The 13,159-nt window shown below is 61.5% G+C and overlaps 1 protein-coding gene across 1 annotated transcript in view; it reads right to left on the bottom strand.

Moving 5' to 3' along the window:
- Positions 1 to 2,278: 2,278 nt before the first annotated feature.
- The window catches only part of VOLCADRAFT_116320 (uncharacterized protein), a gene marked incomplete at both ends in the record, with an annotated part of 13,905 nt that continues 3,024 nt past the window's right edge, over positions 2,279 to 13,159 (bottom strand). Inside the window, 19 exons of the mRNA XM_002947039.1 lie at positions 2,279 to 2,509; positions 3,025 to 3,128; positions 3,391 to 3,525; positions 3,654 to 3,918; positions 4,137 to 4,304; positions 4,526 to 4,600; positions 4,874 to 5,220; positions 6,289 to 6,493; positions 6,961 to 7,047; positions 7,156 to 7,365; positions 7,712 to 7,873; positions 8,225 to 8,429; positions 8,514 to 8,661; positions 9,172 to 9,427; positions 9,959 to 10,135; positions 10,733 to 10,816; positions 11,379 to 11,532; positions 12,260 to 12,410; positions 12,925 to 13,042. Of these exons, the coding sequence (XP_002947085.1) occupies positions 2,279 to 2,509; positions 3,025 to 3,128; positions 3,391 to 3,525; positions 3,654 to 3,918; positions 4,137 to 4,304; positions 4,526 to 4,600; positions 4,874 to 5,220; positions 6,289 to 6,493; positions 6,961 to 7,047; positions 7,156 to 7,365; positions 7,712 to 7,873; positions 8,225 to 8,429; positions 8,514 to 8,661; positions 9,172 to 9,427; positions 9,959 to 10,135; positions 10,733 to 10,816; positions 11,379 to 11,532; positions 12,260 to 12,410; positions 12,925 to 13,042 (3,282 nt within the window). The remainder of the gene's footprint in view (positions 2,510 to 3,024; positions 3,129 to 3,390; positions 3,526 to 3,653; positions 3,919 to 4,136; positions 4,305 to 4,525; positions 4,601 to 4,873; positions 5,221 to 6,288; positions 6,494 to 6,960; positions 7,048 to 7,155; positions 7,366 to 7,711; positions 7,874 to 8,224; positions 8,430 to 8,513; positions 8,662 to 9,171; positions 9,428 to 9,958; positions 10,136 to 10,732; positions 10,817 to 11,378; positions 11,533 to 12,259; positions 12,411 to 12,924; positions 13,043 to 13,159) is intronic.

The raw sequence follows: 13,159 nt of genomic DNA, 5'->3' as shown, positions 1-13,159 counted from the left end.
CCGCCTTAGCAGCAGGTGTGCATACACCAGATTCATACATCACTCCCGCCGCCGACATTCTTCGGTTTCCAAAAGGGAGCAGTTGGCATGGATGGGGGCCTTTATTAACTGGGTTTACGTGGTGGTTCGCACCGCCTAAGTATGGTTACAGTACGATTACAGTAATAGAGCAGGAAGGCAGCAGCGGGGAGAGAAGATTACAGCGGCTTTTGCGGTTGCGAAGGAAGAGTTGCGCGATGCGCTGTATATTTTGATTTGAGCTGTTGACCTATTTCATCGAACATCCGTACAACTGTAGAAATGGACGCTGAGATATCCTTCTATTGAGAAGCATTTTACCTTCCTACGCTATATGATTACGTAGTCAACGTAATAAGGTTGGGAGGTAACAGAATGACCACGGCCAGGGCTAACATAGCCCACCATGAGAGAAGGTACACGTCATGGATGGATTTCAGCAATCCCCAAACGGCATTGAGGAGAAGTTGTTCACAATCCCTCTCTATGTCCGGTGTGCAATCCTTCCACACCGGTGGCATGTATGACATTAAAACACTATTCCTTCCCCCCGGACCGCGGCAACCAGCTGCAGGCGGTGCACCAGCCAGTCACTAAACCCTCCGCCTGCACCCTCGCGTTCAGCACCGAGACGCGCACATCAGCAGCACCTCACCGGGCTCCAACTCTATTAACCAACGCAAACTGTCATCATCATCGCGAAGGAGCCAAAAAAATAAAACGATTCGATTCAAGAGCAGCAGGAGGAAAAGGAAAACAGCGAGACCTGACTGACAGAAAAAAGAAAGCCGTTCAGACCTGGAAAGGAACCCTGAAGATACGAGGCAGATTTCGCGGCGGGTGCCGACTGCCCTTAAAATTAATCATCCACTGCAGCTTTGCCGGCGCCCCCCCCCCGGCAGCTTCACCGCACCCCACCGGGACCTTCATTCCGTCTCCGTGCTCGCCGATAAGTCTCCATGAAGCCCTCCACCTCCCAGGAGGGCCCTGATCCAATGCAACACCGCCACGCGAACGCTGCCGCCTCACATCCACACGGCCGCCCCCTCCCCCTCTCCGGATGATGGCCCCCGCTCAGTTGCAAACTCCCTAGACGAGACCGCACACCGGTCACAGGTCGGGTCCGGAGGAGCAATACCGCCCGCTCCTGCACAGGGACTGACTAAGGCGGGTGACAGGTACCTAGGCGGTACCTAGGCGGCCCTATCTCCTATTTCACCAGCAAAATAACGTATAGGTTCTCTCGCGGCTCGACTCTCTCGCGGCTCGACATACACAGCGATCGATCTCTTTCACCACTGGGCCCCTTAACCTGCGGTTTCCAGCTTTTGAACAGCAGCACAATACAGCACCGACAGCACAGCTTGTGCCACAGCCCGTACGACGATGACACTGTATCGTGCCACTGCTAATGCTAAAAAGACCTTATCTTATTGAGACGCGTCCGTCCTGCCTTGTAGGGGCTTCCCTCGAGTAACCCCCGGGGGGGGGAGACATCAACGATAAACGCAGAGGGGGATAGCTACCAGGCGAGGCGAGAAAGGTCCACATTGTTAATAAGAGGAAGAAAAAAGAGAAAAGGAAAAGCAAAAGGCAAGAGAGCGCTTAAAACGTTGCTGAGATACTCGGGGACCATATACAACACGTGAACGACGGTGGTGCAGTTAAATATTGTGGCGACGGTTTATATAATAATTCAGACATAACAGACACTGCAGGTATACCGCAAAAACACAGAGCACACCATGCCAGGCTATGAAACTCGACCTACCTCCATGACCCAGTCGCCGCTCCCCGGCCCCCTCTCCCCCGCCCCCCTCGCCCACATGACCCGCCCAGCACACCCCCGATACAGACCCGCCCCCAAACTTGCCAGAGTTCCGTACCCATATCCTCCCCATCCTACAACCATCCCCCGACCTCCATCACTTCCATCACTTCCCAATCACGCCGCCAGGCATTACCGGTCCACCATCCCCACGGGTGCCCCTCCTCTGCTTTCTTCCTGCCGCAGTTTCCCCGGGAGATCAGGTCACCCCGGCCTCCGGGCCACCCAACCCAACCCAACCCAACCCAACCACCCTCGTGTTGTACACAGGGCTCGCTCCTACAACACCCCCTGAGCGACCCACCCTCAGGCAGGTGGGGAGGCGCGAGGGGCCGTTGAGGCGGCGTGCACCAACCTAGGCTAAAAGTAAGCACCTCATATATACCCCCCCCATACCCCACCACTACCCGCATCCCACTCCCCATCAGGTCATCAGCGGACCCGCAGCAGACCCCGCAGCTCCGAAACCACTCCACACAGCCGCTCTCGGAACACCCGCCGACTGAGGCGGCTCAGGTCGAAGGTCCGCGGGTCGAGGCCCATGCTGGCGGCGGCCACTGCGGCGGCGGCGGCGGCCGCACTCGCGGTCCCGGGGGGGTCGGTGGGTGCCAGGAGCTTGTCCAGGGCGGCGCCCACCTGGTCCGCGACCCGTGGGTCGGAGGACTGCAACCACAACCAGTGTCGCCCAGGGGGTGCAATATAGCCCACACAGGTCCAAGATACGACGGACCGAAATAAGGCCACGGTGGGGAAATACACACACACACGGGTGGGATCTGATGAGTGAGGTGCAGAGCGACGAAGAGTGACTTGGGGCATTGCTACGTGGCCCCCAAGTGCTAGGTAGGTAAACACGTGGGTGCACATGGGCAACTCCGAGCTCTTCTATCCGCACCGCCCGTGTAAGTGATTGGAGAGCATCTTGAGCTTGTATTAACACGCATACAAAACGTCACGACGGAACATCTCATCCACCGGGAAAACGGAGATATACGCATACACAGACATACACGCGCACACGGATACTCACACACGTGTAAAATTGCATGTAGCTTCCCCCCATGCTGTTGATATCTCGCTGGGACCCTTACGATATGGTGTGGGGTGGGTATGCATACCCCATCGATGCCCATACCCACACACATACATCCGTAAGCCGCAACCCTACCGGCGCCTACCTGCACCAGAGCGGCCCCCAGGTTGCCAAACGCTGCGGGCTCTGCTTGCAGCAGGGGCAACAGCGCATCCCCCGCCAGCTCCACCACATCGGGACCCACATCGCCTGAAGGGGGGAAAGGAAGGGGAGATACGTACGGCAAACACGTCAAGGGGAAACAGCTGCCGATATGTCCATATATAAAGCACCAACTGCCGCATGAGACCTACTGGAGGAAGGGGGAGGGGAGGGGGGGATTCGGAGCCAGTACCAACCGGGGGAGAGAGGAACCAAGATCCAAGTCCACGCCGTCAACCTCCACATCACCCAGATGGCCCCCTTATCCCCCCTTGCTGCAGCCCCCCACACCGTCCCAACACCCACCCACCCATCAACACGATCTGCATGAGCAGCTGCACCAGGTGGGCAGCCAGGGGGCCACCACCCGCCGCCGCAGGGGCCTGGTGGGCTCCGAAACCCCGGCCACCATTGAGCAGCGACTGGTGGTGGTACTTGGCCAGGCCTGTTGGAAGGCAGAGGGAGGGCAGGGCAGGGCAGGGAAAGGAAGCGAACACGTTGTTAATATACGCAGGGGATGACTCCTCCTCCCCCCACTCCTCCTCCTCCGCCCCCCAGCCGGCCCCCACTCACCCGCCAGGCCCTCCAGCGCCGACTGCACTACCACGCCGTCGAAGCCACCGGCGCTGACCGAGGGAACAGAAGAACAACGCGAGGACGCGGAGGACGCGCCGCCCGGCCCCAGCCCGTTAGCTCCGGATACAACATTGGCTGCACCAGCGCCATGCTGTTGTTGTTGCTGCTGCTGCTGCTGGTTGTGGACGAGTGAGTAGCCCCGGGCACCCGCCTCAAGGCAGGATAGCAGGGTGGCGAAGTGAGGGGCCGGCAGCGCCACCACCTGTGCGGGTGTTTGGTGGTGTGTGTGTGTGGGGGGGTATGGGGGCCCCAGGACAGCGAATTGGGGGTTGGGGGACCCAAGCGGATGCGAGGTGCTCATATTGCAGCAAAGGAACCCCTCTAGCTCGAGGCCAGTCCCCTCCTTTTCCCTCCATCTCTTTCCACCCCCCCAAGACCACCGCTACCACCACTAGTGCCACCACCACTACACCCACCCACCGCATGTGGGTGCACCTCCATCATGTACGCCAGCAGGGAGAACAGCAGCCGGGTCAGTTTGCCCCCCGTACCGCCACCGCCTGCCGCCCCGGCCCCGGCGGCAGTAGCGGCCGCCAGCAGCTCGGGGGTCAGCAGCGGCAGTAGCACATCCAGACCCGTCAGGACCACCTGCAGCCCGCTCGGAAACCGGGTCAGAGCTCGCGTCGCTAAAAGAAAACAAGGAAGTGATGTGAGAAGAGACATCATCATCGTCGGGATGATGAGAAGCGCACTGCCTTGAGGGTCTCACGCGAGAGAAAAAGTGTGCGAGCTTGCTTGTTGTGTACACTGCACCGACACGCACTCCCCCCGGCAGTTCCAGCCGCCCGCTTGTCTTCCTTCACACGCACCGCACCGCTACCGCTACCGCACCGCACCGGGGGCAGAGGGCCGTGTAACCCCCAGCCCAGCCCAGGAGCCCTCACCTGCGTGTGTGTGTGTGTGTGTTCATGCACATGGCGGGGGAGACAGTACACAGTACACAGTACACAGTACACACTACATAAGTGTGGCATTGCCATCTGGACACATGAGCTAGAATGGAGGGGAAGAAGGAAGGAGGGAAGGAAGACCTAGCCAACGCAGCCGCGCTCCCCCTCGCCATCCTCGTACACCCCGCAATCACAATGTACCTAACCCCACAATCCCCAACCACGTTCCCCCTCCCTTTCCCCCCTCACTCCCTGCCAACCCCCCACCTGCGCGACACCGGATTCGTTCTCGCCCACCACCAGACCGCCGCCGCCGCCGCCGCCGCCACCCGCTGCAACCCCAGCTCCCGCCGCCGCCATGCCGCCTTGCAGTGGCCCCTTGGGGGTGTTGCCCCTGCTGCTGCTGCTGCCGGCGGCCCCGGGGCCCAGCCCTGCGCCCCCCATGTTGACTGACCGCGGGGTGGATCCCGCACTGCTGGTGGTGGCCCAGCCGTCCGAGGCGGCGGCCGCCAGGGCCACATCCCGCTGGGTGATGTGTGTGAGCAGCTGCAGCAGTGCACGCAGCTCCCGGGCGGCGTCCTGAGCGGCGTCCTCGCGGAGGAGCGCCGCGGACCCTAGGCAGGGGGGTTGCGTGCGTGTGCATGTGCGTGTGTGTAAGCTTAGTTGTCTGTATGTTCAGTGATCTTCGGAGCCGTGATCGGGGAGGGGGGAAATGCCGTATGGGTGGTGCGGTACACTGGAGAATAACTCCATACCGACGCCAGCTCCGGATAGTCACGTGCGACATGGTGGAAGTTTCCATTAGGACTGCAGACGTAGCTGCTTGCGTTTTCCAAAGTAGACGTTGATATTTAAAAAGTGATGTCACGAGCCCATAGGATTACGCGGAGGCGGCGCTGTAGTGGCGAAGGGCGACTAAGGGCTAGGGACTGCCTACTACAGACACTGAGGGCACCAAAGGTCCCAGCTAGGTAGGACTTGACACCCCATGCTCCTGTCCTAAGCTCTAGCGGACATTGCAGAGGCTCATGCTGCTACCACAGCACGTGTGGGCCCCCTAGCAGGGCGCAGGTTGTTGCGCTCGCTCCTAGGTGCCCGGCCGGCCACCTAGGCCTCTGCTGCGGCATCCGGGTCGATATCGCCCCGCGGGAGAGGTCGTCTGGCGGGAGGGGAGGGGAGCTCGTGCACCGGTCCAGCGTGTTGCGCCGAGGGAGAGGTAACCAGGTAGGTAGGTAGGTAGGTAGGTAGGTAGGTAGCTGGAAAACCCGAACACACTAGAAGAGCGCAGCACACGGCCCATATACCGCGCGCCTCACCCATATACCGGGTGTGAATAGACGAATGGAGCAAATAGGTGGGAAGAGGTGCGCGGCGGTTTGCTAGCGGACTCGTGCAAAGGGAAGGATTTGTTGTTGTGCTGCTTCTCTAGCAGCTGGCGCTGTCCGACCGTTACCACCCGACTCGCGTGAACCGGGGAAGCCGGGTGTAGACACGAGTGTAGAAATGTGTGTGTGGGCGCGTGTCTGTGTCTGTCTGTGTGTAGAGGGTTGTTGAAATGAACTGAGCCGCGAGGCGGTTGTGCTGGAGATGCTACATGCGCAACTTTGGCCAAGCAATATACGTGTGCTTATGCGGAGCGGATGTTGGGACAGTCGCAGCTCAGCAGGCAGCCAGCCACCCACCTGCCGTTGCGGCGCCTTGGCGCTCCTGGCTGCGGCTGTGGTGCAACCGGTGGGGATGGTGGTGGTGGTTGCTGTGGGCCTTCCTGCGCGCCCCGGCTGCTGCTGCTGCTGCGGCCGCTGCCAGCGACACCCTGGCCGCCCGGCCCAGTCGGTACTGCCTCAGCAGCTCCAGCACCCAGCTCATCAGCATGTGGGCCTGATCGCTCTGCGGTAGGGAAGCAAACACCAATCAGGGCGGTCACTAGGGGGTGAACCCGCGGGGTCGGGGGGAAATGGAGCCGGACGACCCGCGGATGGGGGGTGGGGAGTGGGGATCATATGCAGATTGCAAGGAGTCAGCTGTCGACGTTCAAAGCGGCATCAACCAGGAAGCCCCGGGTGGTGCCAACAGTGCAAGGCACGAGGACCTGGGGGTGTGTGAGACGAGGGCCGCAAGGGGGACGGAAGGGGTGTGCAGCAGCAGCAGCAGGGCAATGGGCCTCTAGTTACACAGCGCCAGCTACCACCCGCTGCGCCCCTCGCCTTTCTTCAGTTTCGCAGCTCAGTTGGAAAAAGTTAAATGCATCCACATGGACAGGTACACATACAGGCATATCGCCCGCACAATGAACATACATAGCTAGTTGTCTGCTTATTGAGTCGCCGTTCCGTGAAGCCCACACCAAAACGCACCTGCAGGTACCCCACGTGGTGCTCCACAACGGCTGCCGCCAATTTGAGCAGCACCGCACCGACCCGTGGGTCATCTCCAAAGGCCCGCTGCAGCACCAACAACGGAGCCAGCAGCTCAGACAACAGCGCCCACCCGGCGGCGCGAGCAGGGGGACCGGCGGCGGCGGCGCCGCGACATGCGCCACCGCGCAGCACCTCCAGCATGCCGCACAGCGCCGCGATGACGTCAGCACGTGCCGTCATGTCGTACAGGTCGTGTCGTGTCGCCAGCGCGCGGACCTCCGCCGTCGTGGGCCCCAGCAGCTGAGTGATGTAGTGTCCGGCGGCGGTGGCAGCGGCGGCGGCGCCGGGACCCCCGACGGCGACATCCGCGGAGGGGAAGCCACACGCCGCCTGACAGAGGCTCTGCAAAGCAACCAGTGACATACACAAACATGCACCCGCACACGCGCAACACATACCATTGCGTCTAGAGGACTGAATGTCGTAACACGCAAGTCGCGTGTTTCTGTCTGTCCGTCTGTATGTCTTGTCCGTCTGTATGTATATTTGTGTTACACATCGATCAGGGCCTGACGCTGGCCAGGGGCAACCCATGTATGCATTCCAATCCGATCCTCCCCCACCTTGGTTAGTCGCTGGCTCTCCACGTAGCATCATAGCAAGCCCACCCCTCCTCTCCCCTCCCCTCCAAACCGCCATGGCCCCCTCCTGCTGCCCCCCTTCCGCTACTCTGTTCCCCCTCTCCCACCTGGCTGAGCCAGCGTTGCAGCTTGGGTGCCAGTCCAGCAGCCAGCTGCGGCCGCCTGGCTGCGAAGGCCCCACAGAGCTCCCCCCAGGAGCGGCTGCAGTCCAGCAGGGAGGACGACAGGGGGCGGCGGCGGGAGAGAACGGGAAGCAGCACCGTACACACCTGTAGGGTGGGGGGAAAGGGGTGGAGGGAGTGAAGGGGATAAGTGGAGGGGTAGGTTGTGGGAGCAAAACGAACCACTGGCGAATGGAGCAGATACCATAGATAGACGGGTAGTCCAGGAGAAGATAAATGTTGTCAGGAAAAAATACTGACCAGTGATGTCATCTGCGTGATCGTCTTGGCGGCGACGTGGCCAGCTTGGATTGCGAAACGAGTGACTAGCTGGCAAGTCCAAAGTCCAGAGAAGGCTGGCAAAAAACGCGGAAGAACTACCTAGCCGCCTAGGTTGTGGGGGTTGACGGGGACGTGGGTGGGTTTGGGAAAGCTAACCCGGGTTGCCTCACCCCTCACCATCCCATGGAGCTCCGCCTCCCCAGGGAAGGCCACCAGGCAGGTGGACGCCAGCCTGGCTAGGCCGTCCGCCACAGCCTCTGCCTGCCCCGACCCACGGGTCGCATATGCCGCAGTGAGGGCTGCCGGTAGCCCCTCCGCCTCCTCCGGGAACAGGTACGTGTCGCTCCACCTGGCCAGCGACCAGACACACGACTCCATCAGCCTGCGGGGAACAGCATGAGATCAGGCGAGATAAAATGACATCATGGAGCAGTTAACCGCCAAGCAGGCCCCCCCTCCACCCCACCTGGGACTGAGTACCGCCGCCGCCCCCTCCTGCAGCGCCAGTGCCGGCAGACCCAGCAGGGCCGCAGTGAGCCCCTCCACGGCTGCAACGGAGGGACCGCCGCCCTCCATGGCTATGGACAGGGGCAGGGGCATCAGCGGAGTCTCACCTGCAGGGGGGGGGAAGTGCGGGTGTGAGTGTGTGTGTGGGGGGGGTTGAGGTGTGTGTGTGGGGGTGTTTAGGGGAAGACAAACCGCGATCGTGTGAAGTTGATGCCAACGGTGGAGGGTGGAGGGTGGGGGAGACAGGCAAGTCGAGGCGTAGTTCAGTTCACACGCAACACACACCCACGGAAACCCACTGCCGGTGCCAAGGCCAATACGCAAGGGGGGAAGAGGCTGCTGAAGGTGAAAGCTTCTCTGCTGCAGGAGGGACATGGTGGCTTGGGTTGTAACCAGCGGAGGAGAGAGAGAGAAAGAGCGGGGGGGGGAAGAAGAGAAGTAGTAGGACCGCCCAGCGCTATACACGAGAGTCCGGGCCCAGCCATGTGTGTTTCAGCACGTCGCCTACGGGCGTATAACCCGCCAGCAGCCCCGGAGCGGTCATACTTCCCTTCCCCTTCCCATCCCCTCTCCCCATCCCACCCTAACCCCGCCCCCCCCGAGACCGCTGACCGCACCTGCCCCGCTATCCGCCAGGCAATGTGCCGCCATGCGCACCAGCCAGCACAACCGCTCCAGGGACACAGCCCACGCCTCCCCGCCTGAGCCCCCGGCGGCCGCCGCCGCCGCCAGCAGCTGCTGCTGCGCCGCCGCCATGGCCCCCGCCAGCAGAGGGAACGTGGCGGCGGGTGCAGCACGGGCCAGCATCGCCGCCTCCGCCATGCGTGCATCCTCAGCTGCCGCCTCCGCCGCCTCGTTCTCCACCGCAATGTCCTGGGACCGCCGGGGTGGGGTTGGTCATCAACGAGGGCGGAAGAAGCGAAGAACCGATTGCCCCGACGTTCAAAGCGGGGGGTTGTGTGTCTACATGTGTGTATGTGTATGTGTATGTGTATGTGTATGTGTATGTGTATGTGTATGTGTATGTGTATGTGTATGTGTGAGAGAGGGGGTCCCCTAAGGGGGACATCTAATGGAATGTGTGTGTGCGTGTGTGTGTGTTTACGGGTTGGGGGTCGAACTAGTGTGTGTGTGGGGGGGGGGGGGCCGGGCTGGCAACCCCTGAATCAGCTCCAAGGCGTGAGCCCCTCTTGGGTCGCCAGTACTCCCCTTCCCAGTCCCCCTCCCCCTCCCCCCCCTCTCCTTGGGCCCCCCTCCTCTGCCGCCTCCACGTGCCCACCTCCCCCCCACCCCACACATGCACCTGAAGCTCCCGGGGCACCCACCAGCTCCCCCCCGTTAACATCACAGTGCACATTGCTCTCCCAGTGGCGGTGCTGGCCCCGCTTCTCTGTTATCGCTCACCTGCCCCCCTCCCGTCACCTCCTGCTCCGCCGCCCTCATGGCCGCCTCCACCAGCGCCCCGAACACCGCCGCAGCGCCCTCCGCCAGACCCGGCAGGCTGGGGGGACCCAGCACCCCCACTGACAGGGGCAGGACCAGGGGGTTGCTGCAGTCGCGCTGGACCATAAGAGCCCACGACTGGGGGGAAGGAGGACGGGGGCCCGTGTGCGTGTGTGCATGTGCGTGCGTATGTATGTATGTGTGCATATCCGAGGAGGCAGGCAGCGGATCTAACAGCGATCGGAGAAGGGTTAAGAGGGCGGGTTAAGGAAGCGAGGTAGCAAGGTGGAATAGGGCCCAACAGGCGGGTAGTGGATATACGCAAGTATGGGGGAAGGGGAGGGGTGTGGGCGGAGGGCAGTGGGCATGCGGGCATGGAGGAATGATATACCGATAGACAACACTATGCATAGCGTAAATTTATCAAAATTAACTAAGGTGAGGACGGGTAGGGGGGGTTTGCTGGGGGGGGGCTCCTGCCCTTCCCCCCCTCACACACACACACACATGGTTGGCGGCGTATCTCCTGTTCGGTTCCGTACTCCCTCCCCACCCAGTCCCCCAACCCCGGGCTCCGGAGACGTGAGCTCGCGTCCGAATTCCGTCGTTACCGTCTGCATGCGCCATGTGTGTCCTCCTAGAAAATAAACCTAAAAATCCTCCTTCCTTCTTCCCCCTTCCTTGTGTGGTATTTGTGCTCTCTCTCTCTTCCACTTTCTCTTCCCTCTCACTCACCTCCACCAGCATGTCCTTGCATTCCACCACCCACTGCTCCGAATCCGGAATACAGCTGACACGGATGACCTCCAGGGTTAGTGCCTGGGGCAGGGGGAGCGGGGGGGGGGGGAGGGAGAGGGCGGAAGTTACATACGCACAAATGCACAGGGAAGATAACTGCCGACGTCCACGACGTAGCACTCCGCACATAGGAAACGCGGGTAGGATGGCGGTAGGGAGAGAGAGAGCAGGCCACTCTATCGTAATGGGCTTTCCAACAACGCACCACAAAACGCACCACGAAGTGATATGGAGAAACCCTGCCGTGAACGAGCTTTTCAGACCTAAGCGTCCTCATCCAGCAATACCACAGCTCTCCCCGTCTGTCTTTCCTTGGGGCGGATGCTGCGCCGCCCGACAAGAGGGCAGAACAACCGCGTCACAAGCACATCGATACGCATGTGTGCGTTCCAAATCCAGATCTCCAGAACCATATCGTATGCCTCCTGTGATGCGCTCGAGATCGGACTCCAAACAGGCCCTCCAGGCCCCTTGTTCCAAATTCCCTTTCCTCCTCCTCCACGCCTCCCTGTCCCCTTCCCCCCCTTGGCAGCAGCTTCATTCGCTAGTGGTTCGTCTCTTCCCCTCCCCCCCCACCTCCCACCTGCAGCAGCGCCAGGAAGCCCCCGGAAGGCTGTTGTTGCGGAGCCCCCGACCCAAAGGAGCCACCACCGCCAGCACCACCTGCCGCCACTACGTCATTTCCGGCGTCCTCCAGCAATCTCGGCGGGTGGGCGGCGGCCAGTGCGAGAATGGCCCTTTGGGGGGACGGCAGGGGGCAGGGGGCACATGCACCGTAATCACTGTGCGAAACTGGGCAGGGAGGGAAGGAAAGGGGAAGGAGAGGGAAGAGGGGCAAAAAATAGCCCACACCGGGGATGCGTACGTGTGCGTGTGCGTATGTGCACGCGCGCGCGAGAGAGAGTGTGTGTGTGTGTGTCCACCACGAAAAAGTCCCGACGTAGACAGACAGCGGTTACTGGAGTTCGGGTTCGTTCCACCACACTAGCTGACCAAGCAAAGGGGCAACACGACCGCGTATCAATCCGCCAAACCTCATCCTTCACCTCCCTCACCTCACTAGCACCCGGGTTAGCAGCAATTGGCGTTGCGGCCCAACAAAGGAATATTAACCCCAACTACAGCACTGCACGGTGATGATGATGGTGGTGGTAGTGACAATGATGATGAATGCAACCGAAGCTTCAACGGCACCCCTACTTTCCCCCACTTCCAAGAAATCAAGACGCGGAAACACCCCCCCACCTTTACACCAATGCACACACACACACGCGCAACCCCCCCTTAGGCCTGGAACCTGCCCCGCACCTCGTCCTCATCACAGCACGCCTTACAATCCTCCCCACTACCCGCTCTTTCACCTAAAGCGTGCCCCTCCCCGGCCCCCTTCCTTCCCCACCCCGCCCTGGCCCCCTCCCCCCCGACTGGCCCCGCCGCTGTGCTGGTCCCCCGACTGTGCCTCACTTGCAGCCCTCCCACAGCGGCATCTCGTCTCCCGCCACCGCCGCCGCCACCACCTGGCGCGGAGAGGCCACCCAGGCCACCACGCAGCGCAGCACCGCCCGCAGGTAACCGCCCCGCACACCCCCCCCGGGACCCATCAGCACCTCTGCACCTGCAGCAAATACACCAACACGCATACATACATACATACATACATACATACATACATACATCCGAGTATCGGCAGACAAGGGCAAGGTAAGGTTACCGGATCGAGAGATAAAGCGAGAGGGAGATCTATCGCATGAACAATATGGGAATATCTTCATTGATGAGTCTACAGCACACGGTGGCGTTGTCCCGGATACATGACTGCTCCCGTGACGGTCAGAGGGAGTCACAAAACAGGAACAACACGGGCAACAGAAACGAGACCCAAATTGCACGCACTCCTATCGCCTGCTGTTGTTCGGTTCTTCGGGGGTTGACCACCTCATCCTCCGCAGGAAGTCAGGAGGTTGAACGTAAGACATCCACTAGGGGGGCTATCGGCTTGGTAAGAAAGGTAGTGCTAGGTATACGTGGCCCAGGTAAGCGCAGGAGCCCCCCCAGGTAGAGCCGCTACCGCGCCGCCGTTGCAAGTGGTTGGGTCCTCCGTCATGTCCCCGGGGCAGCGGGTCACTCACCTTCTCGAGGGAACACGTCCGAGGACAGGTTGCTGAGCGCCACCACCACACCGCGAGCCCGCGATAGGAGGTCCCGCGCCGCCGCTGGTGCTCCCTGCGCCGCCGCCGCCGCCGTCAGCTGCCCTAGCAGTGCCGCCACCCAATCCAGAGTGTCAGGAGACAGCAGCAGGGAAGCCCAGTCGGCGCCGGCGGAGGGACCGGAGGAACCCGGTGCTGCCGCCGCCGCCGCCGCGGC

Source organism: Volvox carteri (assembly GCF_000143455.1).
Source record: "Volvox carteri f. nagariensis unplaced genomic scaffold VOLCAscaffold_5, whole genome shotgun sequence".
Lineage (NCBI taxonomy): Eukaryota > Viridiplantae > Chlorophyta > Chlorophyceae > Chlamydomonadales > Volvocaceae > Volvox > Volvox carteri.
Note: the sequence above shows the minus strand (reverse complement) of the source record. Positions and strands in the feature narration are given on the sequence as shown.